The sequence below is a fragment of the Anguilla anguilla genome, chromosome 3 (assembly GCF_013347855.1).
Source record: "Anguilla anguilla isolate fAngAng1 chromosome 3, fAngAng1.pri, whole genome shotgun sequence".
NCBI lineage: Eukaryota > Metazoa > Chordata > Actinopteri > Anguilliformes > Anguillidae > Anguilla > Anguilla anguilla.
In genome coordinates this window covers 18,572,286-18,597,160 of record NC_049203.1, presented here as the reverse complement: position 1 = coordinate 18,597,160, position 24,875 = coordinate 18,572,286, and the positions used below count along the sequence as shown (strand labels likewise).

General features: G+C 39.4%; 1 protein-coding gene across 4 annotated transcripts in view; it reads left to right on the top strand.

Moving 5' to 3' along the window:
• LOC118222986 (contactin-associated protein-like 5) overlaps window positions 1–24,875 on the top strand; it is a 93,715-nt gene that overhangs the window by 31,822 nt on the left and 37,018 nt on the right. Inside the window, exons 3-9 of one of the 4 annotated variants that reach the window (XM_035409013.1) lie at window positions 299–489; window positions 14,057–14,204; window positions 17,055–17,258; window positions 17,566–17,750; window positions 18,966–19,109; window positions 22,983–23,244; window positions 24,336–24,506. In XM_035409013.1, coding sequence (XP_035264904.1) covers window positions 299–489; window positions 14,057–14,204; window positions 17,055–17,258; window positions 17,566–17,750; window positions 18,966–19,109; window positions 22,983–23,244; window positions 24,336–24,506 — 1,305 coding nt within the window. Of the gene's footprint in view, window positions 1–295; window positions 490–14,056; window positions 14,205–17,054; window positions 17,259–17,565; window positions 17,751–18,965; window positions 19,110–22,982; window positions 23,245–24,335; window positions 24,507–24,875 lie in introns of all 4 variants that reach the window. The other 3 variants (XM_035409014.1, XM_035409012.1, XM_035409011.1) reach the window with 3 other exon arrangements.

The window sequence follows — 24,875 nt, the reverse complement described above, 5'->3', positions numbered from 1 at the left end:
ATTGTCATCATCATCATCATCATCATCATCATCATTACAATGGCCTGGATAAGCAATAAAGTACATGACCAGTTCAGCAATCTTTTAGCAATCAGCACAGACATGTGACTAACTATACAGTTATGGGCAAGTTATGCAACAACAGCAACAAATACCCTCACACCAGCAACGAATCCCCACACGTCACCATTAAATCCAGGTAAACCAGCAACAGATCACTTCACACAGCCAAACATCCAGCTATACCAGCAACAAATGTACCACCACCAACATGCTGCCTGTCCTTTCTCCCTAGGAGGCGGGGGCTGGGTACCACGCAGGACAGACCGGCACCAGTGGCTGCAGGTGGACCTACGGGGCAGGGTGGAGATCACAGCCATTGCCACACAGGGGCGCTATGGCAGCTCAGATTGGGTGACCAGCTATCTCCTGTTGTTCAGTGACACAGGCGGAGCCTGGAAGCAGTACAAACAAGAAGACAGTCTGTGGGTAGGTCCTGTCACTTCTGACTGTATGAGTATATTTTTTATATTATACCACCACTGCTTTTACAGTACTGCAGTCCCTTTTGAGGGTGTGTGCGTACATGAGTGCGGGCGTGTGTGTGTGTGCGTGTGTGTGTGTGTATTGTGTCATTTGAAGAGAGAGTTTGACTCAAATTTACTGCAGGTATGCTTCCACCTTAAAGTACTTGAGATCCCATCAAGACGGGGAATCATTTAACCAATTAAACTATAAATAACATACATATGTAATGTATACAAATGTTTATAGAACCAATTTATTAAATTTTCCTGGACACCCACGATTCAGGAAGTTCCATGGGATCCCTAATAACCTAAGGCAATCAATAAAAAAAATAAAATAAAATAAAAAACTTTATGAGAGGTCTCAAATCCAAATACCTATAAAGCCTTGCCTCACTATGGTGCAGCCATTATTATGAAAAGAGTACTAGAATGTACAACTGTTAAACCCTATCCCCCACGTACCCTGCTTTTCTGCTTTCAAGGCCCAAAGTTGGCACCACAATCATTAACTTACCTTTTTCACTGAGACTGCCATGAACTTGATATTCAACTTTTGTGGGTCACGGTTTCCCCTCTCGGAAGACAGAGTATTGAACGGTCAAGGAGTTTCCAGAGGATTGCAGAAGATGATGAATAAGTACTTTAATCTGTGTTTGAAATGAAAATCTGAAGATGAATGAAGGACTGAACAGACTTAGACTGAAAATATACCAGAGATTCTTAGCTCTTCTGAGACTCTTCCAGGTCTGTTTTCTATCTTAAACGTCATGGTAGATTAAATCTCTTTAGGGCCTCTCCTGACTTGACTACCTTTAAAAGGCAGTGTGGAAAACAGAGAAATGTGTTGCCATTAAACTCCAACCATAGCTTTATTTCTAAGAATTTCTAGGGATCTCTGCTCATCCATGCTCAGATACAATGTAAATTCAGATTTAAGCAGCAACACATTCTTTTCCCCAAAATAGTTTCAGACATATTTGCACTTTAGTTCTTTGTGTCTCACCATGGATCAGGACCAGTAATAGTTGTTAATGGATTTATGCATAATAATGATGTTGAGAATACCACTGTGATAAATTTAACAGCAACAATAAATTCACATATCTAATCTTTTCTCTCCCGATATTTCCCCGAAAAGCTTTTTGTTATGTGAAGGCAGGCTGGCACAGGTCAATGTAAACTTACAAAGATCATTTTTAACAGTGACAAATGGTGCTACTTCGGGCAAATAAGTCAAGTCAAAAATAAAAGCTATAAGCATATGCAAAGCTGTTTGTTTTAAATATGCATAATAATTATGTAACAATAAAAACATCTGACATTTTTGAAAATGTATATTTTGTTCTCCTCTATTAAGTTTTAAAGGATGTTTGTGTTTGCTTGCCCCTTCTAATTTATACATGGTTCTTAGTCTTTTCAGTTGGAAGAAGCAACCTATAGTATACGCTAACACATCTATAAGACCTTCTTCAGTATGGGAAGTAATAAATGTTACAGCTCTGGCAGGGTTAAAATAATGGGCATTATTGTTGCTACTGCCTACAAACACTGGGGTCACATCAATCAGATGTTTCCCGGAAAATCTGTAAAGTGGCACACATAAAAGGCACTCTGGCTCAGAGACAGAGAGCACTCTGAAACCTTGACACAAAGGGCGAGCAGAGTGCTGCTCCTAAGCTGCTCTGGAACAGAACGCGTGGACACGCTGTTCCAAAACGCTGCTCTCATCCTGTACTTCTGCTGCATTACGGAAACCAAGAATCCATTTTCCTTTCATTTTTGCCAATTAATGTACAGGCCTATTAGTGTTCCAGCTGCGCTCCACCAGGGTCAATACTTTAAGATTCGTGTATGTTAGAGTTCTGTCAATAGTTAGGGAATTCTGAGGATGCTGTATCATGTGTGAAGTAATTCTATAATGCTTTTTTATGTTTCATGTTTATAACATTTTAAACAACAAAACTGGGGGTGGCAGGGTTGAGGTTTTGAAAAGAATTCATATTTTAGATGATAGAAATAAATGTTTTAACATGCAGTTTGATCAGTGAATCTCTGAAATAATCGGTCAGTGCTTTGTTGTCTGGAGGGACTGGTGGTGTGCATGTGAAAACAAGTTCCTGTGCTCTCAAATGTCGACCGATTTTGCATGCTGGTCACACCGATTCCTTTACGCAGCTAGTTACACACAGCTGACTCATGTGTATGGTAATGTCCCCGGTGGAACTGACAGACCTGCTGGCTCTTTCTGCGTGCATCACTGCTAAATTGTGTGCATAATTCAATGGAAAAGAAAAAAAAGAAAGAAAAAAAAAAGTGCTTTAGCCCGAGACCATGAAATAATAAAATCACTGGGGAATCAAGTTTCAGAAAGGTAGAGGTTATGAAAAAAAAATCAGCGAATATCACTTGGAGCGTAGAAGAGTCATCGTTAAGATGAGGGTAGGTGCATTGTGCTACGCAGTCACCGCCGAGATCAAGCTGACCCACGGATCTGAGCAGCCCAGCAGGAATGAATAAAGGTGTCTCCCGTGTGGCCAAGAGCTGCAGAGCTCAACTGACTGAGATTGATGAAAAAATGTCGACAATATCCCTGTCACTCCTGATGCAGGCAGCATGTAGTACGTGACAGAGTGGCTAAAGAACTGGGTTTTTAAGGTTTTTAGGTCCATTTCCTGGCTGAGAGCTGTTGTTGCACCCTTGAGCAAGGTACTTACTGTAACCTGAATTGCTTCAGTATTTATCCAGTTGCCTTAAATAGACATTTTTGTAAAAATGGAAGGCATTACTATGTTTACATAAAATGGTTTTGACAAAAATAGAAAACTGTGTTTGGTAAAGGAGTTCAGCAAAGCCTGGGTTTATAATTGAAGTTCAACAATGTATACGTGTATTTGTGGCACTAAGATGAGCTGAGCAGATTGCTTTTAGTGTGAGAGCATGATTGATAGTTTAAAAGATTTGTGGAGTTTTTTGTTTGTGTGAATAGACTGCTGTGGAACAGAGGTGTCTGGAGATCTATTTTTTGTGTGCAAGTGTTGATGTAAAGCAGAGAATCTAGAGTGAGTGAATGTGTGCATGTAGGTGTGTGTGTGTGTGAGAGAGAGAGAGAGAGAGAGAGAGATAGTGACAGAGACAGCATTGTGTCATTCTGTTGGCGTTATGAATGTGCATACGCTGTATGATTGCATGAACATACAGAAGATATGCAGAAAAATTCATTTATTTCAATTTTAATAGCTGAACACAGCTTGCATTTCAAGTATTCAGTTCAATGCTGCCTATTTAGTGAAGCTACTTGATTGGAAGACACAAGGACACAAAGACCGGCTCTACACCCATCACGTGTAAGATACTAAGTACTCCATACGTTGAGCCCAGAATTTTTTTTAAATCATGCGTTGGAGGTTACAGAGGCAGAGTGCATGAGAGAGCAGGATATATTTATTTGCAGTTGGGTCTGACTGCAGGGTTGGATGGAATGTACTGGCTTTGTATTATTGAGGGGGGTAGCTCATAAGAAGAACAAAAAGCATGTAAGCAGTTGTAAACTGAGATGTTTTTATATATTTGTTTTGTTAGTATTGTAAATACTGCTATAACATTAATAGATTGTGCAGATAAACAATCTCTGCGCAATAAACTAGTTGTATCAATAAATAAAGGTTTCACTTGGCATTATATCTAACAAAGAAGACAGAATGTGCCAGAACACATGTGGCTGACCCAAGATTACTTTCAAGGAAGACTAAGGCACATGCAGATTATTATTATTATTATTATTATTATTTTGCAAGGAGCAGTTTGTAAGTAATGAGTACTGTTGTGAATTGTCTTTTTCCTATGTATTTAAATATAAATATTACATGTATTAAGTATTATTTAAATAGAACAAATGTGGGCCCCTTTCTCCCTGATTAAAATCAAATATTGTGTTTAACAGTGCACCTAGGTTTATGATTATCATAATTAATTCCTATCCTCTTCTATTTGGCACAATGTTACTTATGATAAAGAATAATAGTTTTCCTTCAAATTAATACTGCCTGTCATTTCTAGGGTCAGCAGATGTTAATGTCTGGAAGTTCCAAGATTTAAAAATATGAATTCTTCACGCTTAAGGACATAGATTTACCAACTTACATATTTTCATCTAGTATGGCACTCATTGTGTCTTTCCTAAAATCTCAGTTGAATGGATCAACAAAAAACATTCCATATCTCAACCAGACACCTTTTTTTTGTGATCGCCACTGATTATTTTTTTGTAAAGTATGCCTGCCTTCACATAACAAAAAGTTTTTCGAGGAAATATCGGGAGAGAAAAGATTATATATGTGAAGTTATTTTTGCTGTTAAATTTATCACAGTGGCATTCTCAACATCATTATTATGCATAAATTCATTAACAACTATTACTGGTCCTGATCCATGGTAAGACACAAAGAACTGCAAATATGCAAATATGCCTGAAAATATTTTGGGAAAAGTCAGGCAAGTCCAAGACCATTTTAAAAATATGAGGGTAGTACAAACTGACATATTCACGCATTCATGCTAAACAGGAACTATTCAACTCCATTTATTTGTGTTGCTATTTGAATTCTGATGCAGCGCAAATGCATTGATACATTGCAGTCTGTCGTAACCCATTTTTATTTCCCCTGGTGGAATCCAGATGAACAAGGGGCAGAGCTGGTAATTAGCATGGAAACTGTCAGTTGAAGCTTACCAAAAGAGCTAATCATGATTATGGCCTCCGAGCCTTGGATGATACATAGATGACAGTCCTGCTGGCATCTGACCAAGTCTGCAGGACAGTTCTCGCCCCTGTGCCACTTCGGTTGATTGAAAAAATTCAGCCGCAACAAACGGGGTAGACAGATGGTGTTGCTGTCCATTTTTAGTGGCCTCCCTGTCCGTGAAGTGACCCACCCCCCTCCCATCCGAGAGGTGACCCCGCCACCTGCTCCACTGTGTACTCCCAGCCCATCATGGTCTCTGACCTCACATCCTGTCAGGAGGTCTGAACTGCCCAGTGACCTCCAGGGAGACTGCAAATTGGGGAAAAGTCAGGTCCGTTTATTCAGGTTCAGCTGTGCATTTTGGGGAACTAGTGGCATATTTGGGGCTTACATTTGTATTTACAGGTAAATTGTGTTTTTGGAGGTTGGCAGGCATGTGTTTTCCTGGGTTAGCTGTGTTTTTGCAGGCTCATTGTGTATTCAGGATTTCACAGTCCATTTGATAGTTCACCATATATTCAGAGGAGATTAATGCTTGCTACAGGCGCTGTAGTTCAGTACTTCAAATTTTTGTTCAAAGCAGGGCCACTGCATTCAAGTAAATTAGTGTCATTTTAAAATGTGTAATTTAAACTGTGCTATTCCGTGATTTAATTGGTGCATTTGCCATTCCTGCCACACAATTTTAATTTGGCCAAATTCAATTTGTTGAAATGTAAAAGCGACCCAGCTGTCTTTCAGAAAGCATCTTATTATTTTTTCTTTTCAAATAATCACTGCTGGGATAATTTTAATGTCACAGGATAGTAAGTTGTCAGACAGAGCCTTTGCAGAAGTGGTTGGGTGTGAAACAGAACCTTTGTGAGAGTGCGATGATACCTGATGATGCGGGGGTGGGGTCTAGAAAACAGACCTTTAAGTATCATTGCATTCCACTTCTTAGATAAGTTGAAACTCCACATACTTCACAACTCTGCTTTCTGTGCATATTCATTATTGTGACAAATTATTAATAATATTATGATCTTAATATATATATTATATTAATATATATTAATATATAATAATTATATCTTTATATATATATATATATATATATATATATATATATATATATATTATAATATTATTACGGGGAAATCGATCACCGGCTTCCACTCAGAGTGACTCAGGGAAGCTAGTTAACCACAAGAGGGATGCCAGCACCACACAGAACTCATCCTGTCCATTTGTGGTGGATTATTCCATGTGCCACACTTCAACACCATGCAGTCTGTAAGGGGATTTGCCACCCTGCTCAGTAAACAGCTATTTTTGGAAGGCTCTGTGAGATTGCTTTGTTCAGGTATTTCAGGTTGGCTTATAATTCCCTAGGAACATTGTTTGTCTCCTTGCTCATTTTTGAGCTCAAAACAAAAGGTTAATATGTTATACATATTGATGTCCCAAGGAAACCCCATTTTGTCTTATCCCTGATAAACCTATTTAATTTAATTTTACCAGTCTTTCAAAGCATTATTTTTTTTCAGTTCCGTTCAGTTCCCTTGAAACATGCTTGAATGATGCAGTAATTTATCAGACCAGAATTATAAGGATTGCATAAATAATGGGACCTCTCTATAAATTTTTAAAAAAAAAACAAGGTAAGAATAAAAGGGCTCTTTTTATCTGCTTCTGTGAGGACAGAGCTGTGTGCTCTGTACGTTTCTTGTAGCGCGTAGTCTAATGGCTTAATCAGAGGCAGAGAAGGCTGCCCGGCCTCATGGGAAAGGACCGTTTTACCTTCCCCGTCAGACACGGTTGCTGCGGTGGTGCTGAGGTGTGTTCTATTCCGGCCTCCTGGGCCCGTCGCCCTGCGAGCCGGCCACGGGGGAGGAGAGGCGGACTAAGAATATCAGGTGACAAAGAAGTTCCTCTCGGCGTGGCGCTAATGATCCCATTAACTGCGGTAAAGGTCGAGGGAATAGGCAGCATCAATGGAGCGCGCAGGTGACTGCTCGCAGGTCCCGTGGTGTCCAGGTGCAGCTCATCAAATACCCATTCAGATCAATGCCGTTGATATAGCCATTGAACGAGTCAAATGAATGACAAGGTGAAGCAGCCAGAGGGTATACTAATGTTGCATCTTTTATGAGTTCTACATTATTCTCTGACACCCAGTGCTCATCAGTCAGTGGTGCAACCATATGTCAAAATTAGTTTAACCCAATTCCCTATCCACTACACCGCGGCCTGGAACATTCAGTGATGTGATCTGATAGGACGTTTAGGGCTCCCTTGAGTAAAGTACTTTAAAAACAGAACTTTTGACATTGTGTCCCAATGGCGACAGATAACCATAGCTACAATTATCACCCCACACTCTCCATGAAAAAAAAATAAAAAAAACTTTTAAAACAGTTTTTAGCTTTTTTGTTCTTTGCAGCACCAATGCCATAACCATTAAATAATTAGCAAAAAAATTGGGACAATATTTAATCCTAGGTAAATGAAAGCTATATAAGCATGAAAAGCAGCCTGACAATGTTCCAAATTTGCAACATTCCACCTGTCATTGACATCGTAAGTTTTACTTATACAGCCAGTAAGAGTTCTAGTTCCGACAGACATTTTTGTTTAATTGGTATATCGTTCACCTGATCTCTCTCTTTCTCTGAAAACCTTCTGCAATATTCTGTGTTCAAACTGTTCAAACTTCTTGGCTACAATCTTATGGCAAGATGTACTGTACTGTGGTGCAGTTTGGTTTCATCTGCTGTCAGTTGAAAGCCTGGGCATCATTTCCTGACTTAAAATAATGAAGCATCTGTGCTATGCTCAGTTGGAGCCGAGGCTACGAAGGACGGATTGGTAGAATTATGGCAGAACTACAGCTGTTGATTGAGCATTAGGTGGACTAATTATCAAGACTGAAGCTGGAGGGAAGATGTTCTTGCTCTTCGGCAATCTGGTCCGCAAACAACTGCCATTTATTGATAACACTCCACCCGTAAATATGTCAGTGGTTTGCACTAACAAAGCTGGCATCCAGTTTCACTAAAGATCACTGATTCCCCTCTCATAAGCAGCGAACTGCCAAAAAATAAGCAACATAATTTATATTATTTAACTTTAAGACAAGAGTAGGCAAGGCATTTGCAGCTAGAATTCCAATTTTATGGAATGTTTCTGATTTTATCAGGGCCTCTGACTGTGTCTTCTTTTAAATCTTGCTTAAAGACCTTTTTTTCAAAATTTGCTTTCATTACCCATATTACTACACTCAACATTTTCTGTCTTTAATCTGTTTTATTTCTTTAATTTACAACATATTCACATCCCCTTTGTCCGCTGAGCATAGAACAGTACGCTGGCGTGCTTTGAGATTGCATTGTTTTCTTATTGTTATGCTAAGTTTCTGTGTTTACTCATGAATATTTCTAAGCCCGTTTTCCAAGCTTGTTAGCACCATTGCGTGAATCTGGTCCCTCCACTGGTAGCATCGCTAAACAAGACAAACTGTCTCCTTAGGAATGAGGTGCACATATCCGGCTGATGAAACCTCTAACAGGGACTCTATCAGTGGGGAGAGTAAACACTTAATGAATGAGAGGCAGCCATCTCCATGTCTTCATTACAGGAATATAAATATCCAAATCACAGTGGGTGAAGGCCTGTTTACATGACTGGTAACTAACCTGGGCTCTGTGATCTAATGGAAGAGAGGAGGAGACCCATGGGTCCCATCCAAAGACACATGTTTATATTTGCAGGATCGTTGTGAGGATACACTTTGGCTGTTTTTTTCTTTCTGTCTTTTTCCAAAGGCGAAAATGCGTAATCCTGGGACTGGGTTCTCTCTTAGCACCTCACAAAATAGACCAGCCATCAGGGATGCCCAGGGCTGATGCTGATGTAATTCTATGGGGCTCAGGGTTTTTTTTTTTTTTTTTTTTGCAGTCTTGACTGAGCTTTTTCATTTTGAAGTTGTAGCATCACCTATCGGTTTAATTGAGGCACAGAGGGAAAATATGACCACGACTAATGCATTATTATTATTATTATTATTATTATTATTATTATTATTGCATTTTTTTATTTGACTTATCTGGGGTGGCTTGATACAGTGCACACAAATTCAAACACAAAAACTTTTTTGCAAATGATACATTTATACAGTTGACTTTGTAGGGGGGTTCAGTTTGATTAAATAAACATTAACATTACTTAGATTGAGTCATACCTGCACCAGTGCCTTTAATTCAAACTTCTGTTGACATTGCCTTAACCTTATTGTAATGTTACATTAATCTTTAAAGTAATACCAATGTTCGTCACCCCAGGCTCAGAAAGTTCAGGGCTATTTTGTCTGATCGTTACTTCCTAGCTGTGGGAGAGGACTCCTATTTTTGCGAATCTAGGTCATAAGATGAGATGTGTGGAGCAGCCCATAGTGCAACTGAATCTCAAGCTATATAGAAATACCCCCTGTTGCATATATACATATATATATATATATATATAAACAGAAAATGCCCTCATTTTCTGTAGGTCATTTTTATGTAGGTCACTTGTCTGCCATGTTTGATGTGATTGGCTGCAGGTTTATTTGGAAGCAAGGCAAGCAAACATTAATCACTCTGAGAGAAAGAAAAAAAAATCCTACTATTAAGGATCCCCGGAATTTTGAACGTCCTTTTAAAAATGTGTTCATCTCGGTGCTTCACTATTTGAAAGAGCGTTATAACACAAAAATACTGCAATGATGGCAAGTCGTTCCACGCATCAATTTATAAATTAAGCTTTTTGCCTTTGCGTTAAATTAATTAAAATTAATTTTTAAAATGCTTGAAGTAAGCAATAGATTTACTAAACAATGGTATATGTTTAGGCAAAGGAAACAAATTAGGAGGATGTTGAGCACATGTCCATATTTTAAAACTGCAGTCCCACTGATCAGTGACTGAGTGCCCGTTTTGCCTTGCTTTAGGCGAATTAATGTGTGGTTATCACAATCCCAGAGCATGTGTTTCTGCAAACTGCAGCCCTTTGCTGAGGTTATCTTTCTCTTGGAAAAGGGACATGCTGACATCAACTGTGGCACAGTTGTTCATGAAACAACAGCACGTCATGTTGTGTCCCACCAATCACCCCTCTTTAAAATTTACTGAGATCTCTTATAGCTGTGAGAGCCATAATATACTTATAGGTATGTCCAGTTCTGTCCTGCATGTTTGTTTCTGCTGAACTATCACATCTGTGTTGTAGTATTTCCTTTATAACTACTTGCTGCCCTTCATTAACTCAAGATTTCTGTTTTTTCCCCACAACCTGCATATACACTAAATGTACATAATATAGGATTATTTCAATAAATTCCAGACTCCACTATTTATTTTCACTGGGACATATGACTGGTTTAATTCCATATGAGGACATGAGGTGAAATGGAAAAATAGTTACATTTATCAATTAATATTCCTTGGAGAAACCCAGAGGGAAGCAAACCTGGCTGTAATGTTTCTGTTGCCCTAGGCAAGATTGCAGACTGGGGGAGTGGGTGCCAACTATCAGGGACACAACACATTTATTTTTTTTATTTTTCTTTCCCCTTCATTTTCCACCCCTCGAGATGGTTAGTGCCGTAGGCGATCGTTTATAGTGCCTATGTCTAGAACTGGCCTTGGATAGTGCCTTTATTTCATCCAGAATCTAGGTAATACTCATGTGGTAATTCAATTTAAGAATATATAGTATATAAACAGCTAAATTTCAGCGAAGAGCTATAAACATTTATCTAAAATAAATTCCTGGTGATAGAATTCCTGGTGGGTTTTTTTTTTCCAGATTTTATTTCAAAAGACAGTTTATCAGCCCTTGTTTCCATTTGTAGTTCTAGAAAGTGTCCCCCCAGCCCATATTGGATACTTTGGGGAGGCCAGGCCTAAATTCCAATCCCACAATCTCACTCTCCCTAAATCTGTAAGGCATAAAATGTAAGATTTAAATTAAATCAGCAGACTCAAATCCAATATGGTGAAAGTGGGTCATTGATTACAGATCTTCTTCCTCCTCTCTCTCCAAAATATCTTCCCAAATCAAGCCACTCGTTTCCTGAATCTGTATTTCAATAGGACCATGTCATTGCTGAAAATGAGAAGAACAGACTTCCTTCAGTACAAGACTAAGAGGTTTTACATTAATGCCATTGAAACACAAATCAAATACTTCTTACTTGTTCTCACAGTGGCTCTGATTTTCCAGTTGGCGGTACACTGTAATACCACAGGGATTTTAAATTCTCATTTTCATTCTAATGGCTTTGCTGAATTTGACGCTGAGGTCTTTGAAGTCAATGAGAGTGAAGTGTCTTTACGTGCTATAAGAAGAAAGGCTTCCTTCCTCAGATCTGTGCCTGCATGCCCTTGGCTTATTTTGTTGTTTATGTCCCAAGATCTGCTTTGATGAACTTTTTTTTTTGTTTGTTTGTTTTGTGCACACATTTTGTGTGCATGCATTTGCTAATTTACTTGCCTTGACATGTTTCCTTTTTCGCATTAACATGTATTAACATACAACTTGAATTAATTTACTTGTTAATCTGACAAGTTTTTTTCTTTTCTGGATCCAATAAAACAGAGTTTAACTTGTGCATTATGCAGGAATGCTTGTGCGACATGATTTTAAAAAAGTAATTAAAAAAATCTCATTTCTACACAGTTTGATTTCTGCCTTTAATTTTTTGGTTGGTATTGGTATTGCAAATAGATGGCTCAACCTTGGAAGGGTGTCCAGTTGCAACAAGTTGATAAGAAAGTCAATAATAACCTCAATTATGCAGTCTAACCTCAAATTCCAACTTCAATCATGTTCATAGTGCATAGTTATTAAATTAAAAAATGAAAATGTCAATTTATTTTATAACATGTTCTAACTTTTTCCTTTTGTTCAGATTTTACTCTTTGAATATGTGGTTTTGGAGTCAGGTTACAGTGTGATAAATGCATTATTTGTGGAAGCAAGTTGTCTGGAGCTGTGGGAACAGCTGGGAAGGTGTGAATGGGAAATAATTAGCAAACAATTTGCCAATTAACAAGGCAGCACAGGTGGTGGAAGCTGTCAAGTAAATCCATAACTGTCAAAATATGTACTGTAGGGTTTAAAATTCATTTTAAGTTTAAGGGGGATTTCCCTCCTGCCCCCCCATGAACAACATTCTGTGGGATTTTAAAGGTTTGGGGGGAATTTCAGTTAGCGAAGGGTGGTGGCAAAACAGGTGGTATAAAATACGACAAATACAATTATGCAATATGCTTTTATTAACTTTATTTTCTTTTCTTTTCTTGCATTTTACTTTATGTAGAAGTATGAAAATTAAAAATAGCCTAACCATTTCCCTTTCTTCATGCTTTGAAAATACCAACATAACTTAGAACTGTTCAGGAAAACTTTCCAGGATAACTGAAAACAAGAAAAACAAAACATAAATAGAAATATTGAACTGTTTCACTTTGAACATTCAGTTGAACAAGTAATGCTAAAAATCAATTTTATGGGTGAGTGCTATTGGCTTATATAGGCTGCATCATACGGTCTCATAGAACTGTGATCAAAGGCTAACAACGCACTAGAACTTGCTTCGTGTACGTTTGATCACCACTGCAGTTAATTTAAAACTGTAAACAAACTACGATTTTTGTGAGAACTGTATAGTCAATCTCGTGCACAACTGTCTATGTTCTAAAGCTCCATTTTGCCCAGCCTACATGAAGTATGTAGCCTACGGTGGCCAGTGAGTGACTGGATTCAGTGTTTATTTCAATAACATATACTTTTTAATTTCACAAAAGCAGCCAGCACACTTATACACAAGTCATTTACTTGGAGATGGCCTGTGCAACCTAAAGAACAGCACTCACAATTATATTTTCTATTGTACAATTAGGCTATTAATGAAAACCAGTTTTAATGTATTAGTGGGGCTTTCCCGCTTTATTGCAAACTTGTATATGGTATTTATAAAATACGCGATTCATGCAATCCTGCCCTGATTTTCAGGCCTGTTACTGCATGTCTTTGTCTTTGACATGCTTCTTTGTTTGTTTTTATTTATAACCTAATAAATACAATTTTTATATGTACTGCAAGGTGCTATGTAATTTTGCTATTATTAGCTACAGAAGCAATCAGTGGCGCCTGCCGTATTCTCTCCCGAGGTACGTTGCTATACGCTGAGTGTGCACAGTGCCTACCTTGGCTACCTGGAGGTTTATCATTCCTTTCTTTATTAACAAATACAAGTTTCAAAACCAGTAGCACACAAAAAGTTTGTATTGTAATGTGATTTGACTTTGTTATACTGTAGATCTGTTCAAGAGTCAGAGGCAGCCTTCTTCAAACGATAATATCTCAGAAGGCATTCTAAAACATTAAGAATGGGCAAAATACGGAAAAACGGAAAAAAAAAAAAAGATTCAATTTTAAATATCTAGAAAATGAGCAAAACTGATTAGTGGAAAGCTGATAGGACACAATCATGTTTATATTTATATTTTTATTTCATTTTTATGGCTATATACTATATTACAATGGATCATAGACCCAATGCATGGGATATGAATCGTCAACTCCTGATAAGTGCATGTGTTTGGGATTCTGACTTGCATTTAATTGGTGTGCACATGAAAGGGGTTCTGCAAGTAAAGTGAGATTGAATGAGTACCAGCTCCATACTATTTAACAAAAAAGAAAAAGGATTTTGTTATGAAGAGGTACACTTACTTGTCTCCCACCGTTTCTCACCAGACATTTACTGGAAACACAAACGCGGACGGCGTTGTCCACCATCGCTTCCCGCATTCCCTTAGGACCAGGTTCCTGCGCTTTGTCCCCCTGGATTGGAGTGCCAGTGGCTGGGTGGGACTCAGGGTGGAGGTCTACGGATGCACATACAGTGAGTTTTTCTGTGTTATTTTTCTCTGTCAGTAGTGTGTTGTGTGCAGAGGTTAGCAATAGGATAAGGGATTTTTTTGTGTTATCATTTTGTGTTACTTTAAAGCATGCATGTACAAGAGGCTTGACCAACAAACTGGTGAGGATAAGTGCAGTTTGGCCTTTATAGTTTTGGACAAATGCAAAAAAAGATTGTTAGCCCAATTGGTGGTAGTCTCAGAATAGCAATACACTGACACTGACCTATTGTAACCGAGAGTAGTTTCCCTTTGCCTCTGATCAAACTTAATTTAATTAAAGCAGCTTCTGTCCTCATTCAGTTATTCTGACTGGAGCAGGTGATAAAGGACCAGCCAGCTCAAAGTCAAATCCTGTCAGGCTGATTCTGAATAAATCAATGTGAGTAACTGGGATGCTACTCATGCAAGTTCCTAAGAGGCATTAAATTAAATGAATCAGTCCATAGATTACTGCTCTTATCCAATTATCTTCAGTGAACACATTCATTAAGCAGAACAGATTCACTCTATAGCCCTGTATTAATGCCGAGTGACTGTGTTTTACTGAAAAAACACTGCAGCGGAAGCTTCTCACTTCAACTAATAAATGTCAAAAAAATGCCTGAGGGGGCACAACCTTCCTTGAACTTTAGAGCCGCCAGCAAAAATTAAACAACCAGTCAGCCAATTAATTAATAAATCAATCAACCAGAAACTGAATCAACCAATTAATGAATTAATCCATAACATCATCAATTATATTTGATGGAATGGCTTTCTTAAAACAATTTAGTGGAGTGAAATCAGAAAAACAATGGAAGAATTTTACCCATTATTAAATCCTACATATTTTGTTAGGTTGGTGCTTTAAATTAAGTCAAGAGAGCCATACACTATGAAAACTGCACGTCTGCTAAAATTACAGTATGGAAAGTGTGAAAAATGGGTCTTCTGTTCTCAGACCTCAGACTTCAGGATAATCTTGATTTATCATCTTACCAGCAATCCCCACTGCAGAAAGGTGGTCACAGGTTAGATTCAAGGCAGTTTTCAGAGGTGTTCTGCATTTGACATATGTCTTGTCTTGATTTTTGACTCCATTCCTTTCTAGTACAGTACCTAAGAAATGCTTGTCTCTGGTAAACTAGCAGACTGTAGATAGACACGTTTGCTAATCACACTATGGAATAGAAGTTACAATGTGTTTGTTTTAGTCTGTACTTTCCAAAGTGCCAACCTTAACTTTGCAGGAACTTGTTTTTTCCCTCATTTTAATGAATAATTCTCCCCTAACCGTCTACCGCCATCCGAGAGCAATTTTGATTGTGTTTTGAACCATTTCAGAGAATCTAAATGACCGTTCAATGCAAGCTGTATTGAATCATGTACCCTCTTGACTTTCTTGTTTAAATTGTTGCCTTCACCTGTGGATCCAACATCACTCAGAGGATGTTATTTGATGAAAGGGTATGGGTTATGTTTTCAAAGCGTGGGTTATTGGCTCTGAGTTTCAAAGATGAAGTGTAAGATAAACAACCTTACACTTACAGTGATATTCACATATAAGAGTTTTCTTGAAAGTACAGTAATAATTTTACTGGGCATCTCTATCAATAACCAAGGGTATGGTAATAGCTGCATGTGTATGCAGATATACACTTCCCTGTATACTGGCCAATTTTTTGAGAGGGCTCCTGTGAAATTTGGCAGTGTGCCTAGCAACACTGGCCAGCCTGTAGCGCATGACTCATTGGGGGGAGATGAAGTAGGAAAAAGAAGGGGTTCCCCCAGGGTTAGGGTGAACGGCACTCTCACTGTTCATTAGGAACTGGCTCTAAACATGCTGATTCCGGTGAGGTCATTAATCAGGTGAGGAGACAGGCAGAGAGTCACTTCTTCCCTCCCTCAGGCTTACAGCAGCAGTGCGGAGGGTTATGGGGAGCTGCCTGGAGTTGTTTTGGGTATGTGTATGCCTGATTGGTTATGTTGGGTAGGTATGCACCTGATTGGATGTGTTCGATATGTTCGCCCCTGATTAGCTATGTTGAGTATGTTTGTGCCTGATTGGTTGTGTTGGACACACAAATGTACTGTATGTGTGTGTGTGTGTGTGTGTGTGTGCCTGTCTGTCTGTCTGTCTGTCTGTGGAGAGCAGAGATGGTGTGAGATGGTGAGAGTGTGTGTTTCTGTGTTTGTCGGCAGGAGCTGGATGCGGCAGGAGATTTAAGAGACAGCGGTGCATGCATTTTTGATGAAGTCAAGTCTGCGTTTGACAGCTTGTTCAGACATATCAACATGTCAACATCTTTTTGCCCAAAGGCTCATACCCAGTACTTAATATTGCTTTAGTTCTACAGAAAATGAACAGGTGCACATCACCGATTGCAGTATTTTTTTCTGACAGTAATCCTGCAACAGATGCAGAAGCAAAAGTCATTTATTTGGGCCCACTGGAAAGCCGGTCTGAACATTCAGGAGTTTTTGTGCTGCAGTCCTGCTGAAGGTCCTTAGGGCAATAATTAGTCAGACACTAGTGAACTAGAGGCAGATCCAGATTTAGGCAAGCAGAGGAGGTAAATAAAGGTTTCATTAGTCCAATTAACAATTAACTAACATAATTGCGTATTTTCATTCATACTCAGCATACTTAATTCCTAGTCATTAAGACTTCATTTTAGCAATCTTTCATCTGACTGTGTGTATGTGTATTGTTTGTTGGTTCCTTCTTTCATTTTTTTAAATTGTTGCATTCATTCTCTCAGGCAACTATATTAACTTATACTCAACGGTTTATTATTTTAATGAGTTCATACCCATAAACTTTTCATATGTTTGTTTCTTCTCTTGTGCAGAGTCAGATGTGGCAGACTTTGATGGCAGAAGCTCACTTCTGTACCGGTTTAACCAGAAGTCCATGAGCACCGTTAAAGATGTGATTTCACTCAAGTTCCGGAGCCAGCAAGGGGAGGGGGTGCTAGTTCATGGGGAGGGACAGAGGGGGGATTACATCACCCTGGAGCTGCATCGAGGCAGGCTGGCCCTACACCTGAACCTCGGTAAGTTGGAGGTCAAAGGTCAAAAACAGAGAGGGAGACAGAGATTGAATGAAACTTCAGCTAGTTACATTCACATCAGGGGCATCTACTCTATTGATGCATGTGCTATTACGTGCCCATTATTGTGCATTTTTATTTGCTGTTTGTGCATTGGTGTAAATGTATGTTAATTTTAAATTGAAAAGCCAGTTAATAGCCCCTGTCATCTCACTGTATACATTATTTTTATATGCTTGGTCTTTCTCTACTGCATATCTCTCTCTCTGTCTCTCTATCAATTTATTTCTCTCTTTCTCTATTCACTTAGATGATGCCAAGCTCCACTCTAGTAGTGGTCGCATGTCAGTCACCCTAGGCAGCTTGTTGGACGATCAGTACTGGCACTCTGTCCTTGTTGAGCGGTTTAACAAGCTGGTGAACTTCACAGTCGACAAACACACGGAGCATTTCCGCACCAAGGGTGAAGGAGACTCACTGGATGTTGACTATGAGGTGAGAATGTGCACCCCCTCCTCCTCCGGCTGTTTATTAACACGTATGGTCTGCTTCTGCATCCTCCCCTGCTACACAGATGCATACACATGCACACAAACACACACACACACACACTCACACAAACACACACACATACACATCCTTGTGCATCCATGTACACACAATTGCGCACGCACACTCCACACACCTGCATCAATGTATAATCACGTGCGCACACACACGCACACACATAATCTCTTGCTCTCTCTCTCTCTCACAGATGCACTAACCAATTTCTATTAAAGTTGTGTCTCTGTGCAACATCTTTATTGTAAGAAAGTTATTTTTGAATTAAATGGAAAGAGATTTAATATCCTGTACTTATCCAAAATATTACATCAGCCACAGTGTGTCAGCATGGAAAGCATCAATGCTGTGAACAAACTTACAGTTGGTTTTTATTACAAATGACATTACATTACAGTATTTAGCAGAACCTCTTCTATAGAGGGCCTTAGACCGATTTATGTTTACTTTGAGCATTCTTGTACAGTTAGGAACTCAATTTGTTGTTCATATCAAACCTTTGAAGTCCGACTTCTCACTCTTCCTGCTGAAAAAGCAAAAAAAAAAGGACTCCGGTTGTGGTTATAAACACAATACACTCAGTACAGTCTATTGATTTTCGTCAAAAAAAGAAAGAAAAGAACCGACAGCAACTCAATTCCCTGTAAAAGCCTTGAACTTTAGATCTAAGGTTCAAACCTAATTACTTCTCCGAGTGATGATTGCTTTCAAACCTCCGCTGCCATTGTTTGTAAAAATTAAGCAAAGTGTCTGAATTAGTCATGAATGCGTTGCAATGACATACTGAGGTCGACGCTACAAATCATAGATCAATTTGTCTCCTTAGATGCAGCTACGGTATTGATAAAAAGTGATCATGTGCAGTGTTGTGTTACATCATGCAAAGAACACCCCCCCCCCCCCCCCCATCCACTGGCTTTCAACTGTTGGCTGTGATATTTAAAGAGTACATGCCATTTTAAAGCACAGGTTGCTACTACACTCTGTTTTGTATAAGACTCTTTCTCTTGCCTGACTCACAATGATAAATCAAGTCTGTATACTGCAATGAACCAAACCAGGAGACCACGACTAAACTGTAAAGACAGACAAAGGAGATGTAATGTGTCATCTTCATCTCTCTCACCCTTTGTTTCTTTCTCAAAGCTTAGCATTGGAGGAATTCCACTCCCTGGCAAACCAGGGACCTTCCTCAGGAAGAACTTCCATGGCTGCATAGAGAACCTCTACTACAATGGAATGAACATCATTGACCTGGCTAAGAGACGAAAACCTCAGATCTACAGTGTGGTAGGACCCCTCCCCAAACAGTCGCATTGCAGATATCAATGAACAGCGGTCACTAGACTCACAGTAAATAACACGTTAGCCTGGCACTTGAAAAATTACTAATGGCAAATCTGTTGTGATTCACTTGGCAGGTACTCTTACCCATAATTGCCTGTATCAATCTCATTGTATAGATTACCAATTTACACAGCTGGCAAATTTTACTGAAGCAATTTAAGCATGCTGGTTAATGTTACGCCATCCTTACTTGACCTTCAAACCAATGTCTGGTTTCTCTCGTCTGCAGAGCTGAGCTAGCATGCACACATAACATGACCAAAGAACCTTCTGGGGCTTCTGGAAGATGTGGAAGTCAATGTGCAAAACCAAGTCTGCCATGATGTATACTTACACTATATATGCACTATATCTTCATGTCTGGTTTATAGCAGTTCCATCTTTTGGGAGTGTTTTTAAAAGAGGTTTCACTTTACTGGTACTGTGTTTTTTGTCTGAGTCTCTTGTGTATATCTTATGTAGAGGTACTCAAGATGGAACAAATAAATCTTACTGCTTAATACGCCCTATCCAATCCTGTGGGATTGCTGTTTAATATAATTCCCCCCATGAACCAAATGAATGACGCATACCACTAGCCTGACCCTTGCATTTGGAGAGATGTGTTATTTAGGATAATCTTCTGACACATATTGTCAGCTGTGCGTATAGTGCTTCAGCAAGCAACTTCAGGCAGATCTAACCCAGGAAAACACGAACGATCAATGTTCTGCCAGCCACAAAATGAATTTGTTCTCAATGACTCCATCTATCAGTATGTTCAGAGAAATGGAGGGTATGTCCTGTATTCAGTCATGATAATTCAAGCTGTGGGCCACAGAATGCAGTAAGCTTAATTGAGTACACCTGCTCATGGTCCTGCTCTATTCAGCACACCTGTTCCTATGCCTGCTCAATGTAGTATAACTGTTTATGGTCCCTCTCAATTCAGTACACCTGCTCCTGGTCCTCAGAGTTTAAGGACAGAGTTGGTTCGCAAAGTTCTCTTAATTGCACTGTAACATCCTGCATCGTGATGGTCTTGGGAGAATCTCACAGCAGTTGTTGCCAGTTTTCTCAAGTCATTGCAGATTCCGTCTGTGTGATTTAATGATGGCCTCTCAGGAAGTCCTTTAGTGTCCAATTAGCGGGTGGCGGTGAGGTGTCCCGCTCTGTGCTGGGAACTGAGATATCTGATAGTGAGACAGGCTGGAGAAAAGAGAGGATGAGACCTGGGGGACAGGAAACCCACTGAGTGGGATATTGCTGTTTCTGTTACACCCTGCTAATTACGAGTGTCTCTTCATCACAAGCTGACGAATCCAGCAAAGCTTGAAAAGCTGGCACATAGCTATAACTACCGCTACTGTGAGCTTTATATGTCACCGTTATTACAAAAACCACCAAGGTTCTGGTAGTGATAATTCCATTGTGACTCAAAGTCAAATCTATTTTCTGTTTAAATGAATATCTCAGAAGAAATTTTTATTTGAAAGTGAATGAATTCTTGAAATGACTGGGAAATGACATTGACCTGGTTGGTGTTCAGTAAAGTAGTCTCCCTGTGTAACAAAGGCTGACTGTCAGTACATCCTATTTGGTCCATAAAACAGTTGTCAGCCTGTTAAATGTGCTTCCGGTCTGCTTTTGTGAATCATAAGTCTGTCAAAGGAAAATTTCAGACAGTTAAAACTGATAATATCCTGATTTATTAAAATTCAGTTCTCTATGAACACTAGCTATATTAGTGCAGGTTTTTCGATTTTGCATTTAAAGTGATTGAGGCCAGTTTCCTCATGATGACTGTTATCTGCCTATATGCAATCATATGTTTGAGTCTTTTTTTTTTAATCAAAAAGAGTTTGGGTGTATGTACAGCAGTTATTCAAAGGACACTGCTGTGCCAGTTGGTTTAAAGAAGCAACACGACAATGCAGTTAGCAAAAGGTTGAATGAGGCACCTTAAGCATACCTATTTAGTATGTTAACCAAATTAGACAGCTAGGTTAGCTAAAATGTCAGTGGCTAGCTAGCTATGCATTATGTAGCTACATTTGATTTTAAGTGGACTACAAAGGCTATTCAATATCTTGTGACTGTATTGTAAACTGTTTAGTTAACATGACCTGAGAAGATCTTGCTGTCATGCTAGCCACAGCCCCTCGTTTGAAAGTGCTGTCTGATCACTCTGATTACTAGGCCACAAATCCCATAGAAACATGAGCCTTCAGTGGACCATATAATCAGAAGCCTGTACTTAGTGCAAGAGTCTAATGCAACTCAAATCAATGAAGAGATACCGTCCCTTATAATCTGCTCTAAAATCAGTGATGAATGATAGTGTGACAAATTCCCTGTCAGATTGTAATGATGTTTTCCGGATTGAGATGGCAGTTACATGACCTTGTGAGGCAGATGATTGAGATGACCCACAGTGAGTTGCATTGCATTGTGTTTCGTTGTCTTGACAGTTCGATCCCACACTACCTCATTATGTCTGGACTAACACATGAATGTGTTGAGATGAGGGTAACTACTAACTCATCATTACATCTCATGTAAATTACCTGCTTGGTATTATTTTGTTAATTATAATGTTCTATGATAATTCATCTTTTAACCCCTTCACACAGATGCTAATCCTTGCCCATTTAGGTAGTGTTCTATGTAAGGCTTTATAACGGCAGATGTGAGGATCACAGAGACTTAACATATTGTTAAATGGCTTAAATTATGCACAAAATGTGTACCATTTGTACCATTTACAATTATAACTTTTACAATTAGTTTATATTCATAATTTAGATAAGAATAAAGTGCCAGAAATTAAATTATCTTCTAAAATTCTAAACATTCTAAAATTTTGTAAAACAGGTAAAATTATGCCCTGGATCATACATTCTTTGACCACAAGTGTGCAAAATCTGAGGATGATATTCAGAACTACTAAAGCAAATGTACTACTATGAAGCAAAGTAAATTTGAAATTAATATTTTACATGCCCTAAGTGACAAGTATAGCCCATGGATAGACTAATACCCGCACATGAGAACAATGCAATGAGAACACAATAAAATAATATTCCATAGCGATGTTATAGCTTCACAGTAAACCAGTACATCAAACATAACACATGAATGAGCCACCTATGAATGCTTGCACTACAGTATGAGAAATGTCCACATTAGAGAATAGTGCAAACCTTTTTGCAAGACATTCAATTTCATTGTGAATGGTATGAATTCTGAAAAAGCAGACCACTATAAACCACATGTCCCATTTTATTAAGATTTTCAAGAGATTATTAATGAATACATTCAATAATAGTAGTAATTAAGACCATATGGCAAAGCATTTTTAATGATTATTCATATATGACTTGGTTGGTAAAGTGAAAATGTTTATGTACTCCTAGATACAGATTGTCCAATGTGTCACGCTAGTTGCAGATGAGACTGGGCTGGGGGTACTTGTTAAATGGATGAACTATGTGACAATGGTGGCACTTTGAAACTTCATATTTGAAATATTTGTCCTGCATCATCTACTGAAGAAGCTAGAACACAGAGTTTGGAACAGAGTTTCACTCATAGTTTGGTTGCAGGATCACTGAATGTCTGAATTGACCTAGGCCACTAGGTGGCTTCCATTTGAGGAACACACTGTAAAAGCTTATATACCATTTGTGTGTCTGCATATTTATTGTAAATTTTGGCGAGACAGTTCCAGTGGGAATACCGTGATGTGACAGCGACAGACAGTTGCGATGTGAATATCTTGTACTTTTGTGTATATCCTTTTCTAATGTGCATAAGGCTGTGTCTTGTCATCTCCAGGGCAACGTGACCTTTTCCTGTTCAGAGCTGCAGCTGGTGGCGACCACATTCGTAAGCGCAAGCGCCAGCTTCCTGACGATCCCGACGGAGGTGACTGCAGGGCTCTCCGTGCGCTTACAGTTCCGCACCTGGAACCGAGACGGCCTGCTGTTCTCCACGCAGCTAAACTCGGACCCCGAGCACCTGGTCCTGCAGATCAGCGAGGGGCGGCTCCACCTCACTCACCACAGATCGGCCCTACAGAAATCAGAGATATCTACAGGTGAGGGCCAGCGCCTCAGCAGGCAAGACTCTAGCACAGCCATGACTGCTTCCGAGGCCCTGGCCTCCAACATAATATGTTTCTGTGAACCCACGGATGCTCATAGCCAAGAGGTGGGACCTGGGGCGCCATAGCTCAGGAGGTAAGACCGATTGTCTGGCAGTCGGAGGGTTGCCGATTCAAACCCCGCCCTGGGTGTGTCGAAGTGTCCTTGAGCAAGACACCTAACCCCTAACCCCTAACTGCTCTGGCGAATGAGAGGCATCAATTGTAAAGCGCTTTGGATAAAAGCGCTATATAAATGCAGTCCATTTACCATTTACCAAGAGACACACCAGTGATGCCCCATAGATGCCATGCGGCGCAGCTGCGTAGTTTCTTCAATTAAACTACATGTTATCAGCACACACTTTGTGGATTTAATTTTATTATTTATTTTTTAATAAAGAGGGATGAGAGAACTCAGTTTGTGTCTGTCAGGGTTGGACTGAGGGTTTGTTTCACTGAGTGATGCAGAACTACAGAGGTTAGTCTTCAGGCATGGAGAAAGGCATCAGTCAAAGATCTGATTTTTCAGCAGCAGAGAACTGTGGGTTTTATGATACGTCTAACCTATACGCGTACATTTCCATAATGGTTGGTAAAGGTTTAATGCAAGACTTTTATATCAACATATTTATGTATTTTTTCAGACTATGTGAGGTTTGATGAGATATCTCAGCAGATGGCAGGGACATAAGGCTCTGAGGAAACACAGCAGACATGCACTGCAATATCCCTTCACTGTCAGAACTTGATTCATTAAAATCTGAGATTCACTCTTAAATCAAGCATTACCATCCCAATAGTTATAGTGGGTTTTTTTATATGAAAAGAACAGTAAAGTTTAAAAAAAAATCACCTCTGTAGAATAGCATAGTTTCAATCAGATACCCTTTTAAATCCCCACATTGAAAGACCTGCAACATTATGAGTCAACTTAATTTACACAGCTGGTGTTGAAAAAAATGTTTTTTTTTCAGCTAGTGTTACATGTAAATCTATGGTATTTATAATTCAGCAATCCCATAACTCCCTTCTGTCCTGGACAGTAGTCCAAACAATGCCTTTGTCCGCAGGTCACAGTTTGAACGATGGACAGTGGCACTCAGTCAGTCTCAGTGCAAGGGGACAGCAGGTGTCCCTAACTCTGGATGACCAGCCATCTTGGGTTATGGAGCTGGGAGACCACGTTGACTCTGGATATGATGTCTTCTTCGGGGGTAGGTTCTGACGTTTTTTCACCTGCCTAATGGAACATATTATTAAGAAAGATGTCTATTAATGTCTAAAGATAGGCAAGTTTCTTGGTATAAAAAGCCAATGCACAAGTAGCTACTTAAATTATGTTTTTGGCCCAAACTCACAGCAGGTAATTTTCTAGAAATGGCTGATAAGCATAGATATACGTTTACAGAAATAAAGACTCCCTGAGAAGACAAGCCCTATTTAAAACTTACCATGTCACATCTCATTCCACCCCTGGCCCATACCCCATACTCACCATGATCCTCCTTGACCTGACTACACCCTAACACTCCCACCCCCCCCCCCCCTTTTTCTGCCCAGGATCACACTCTGTCCCTTCGCTC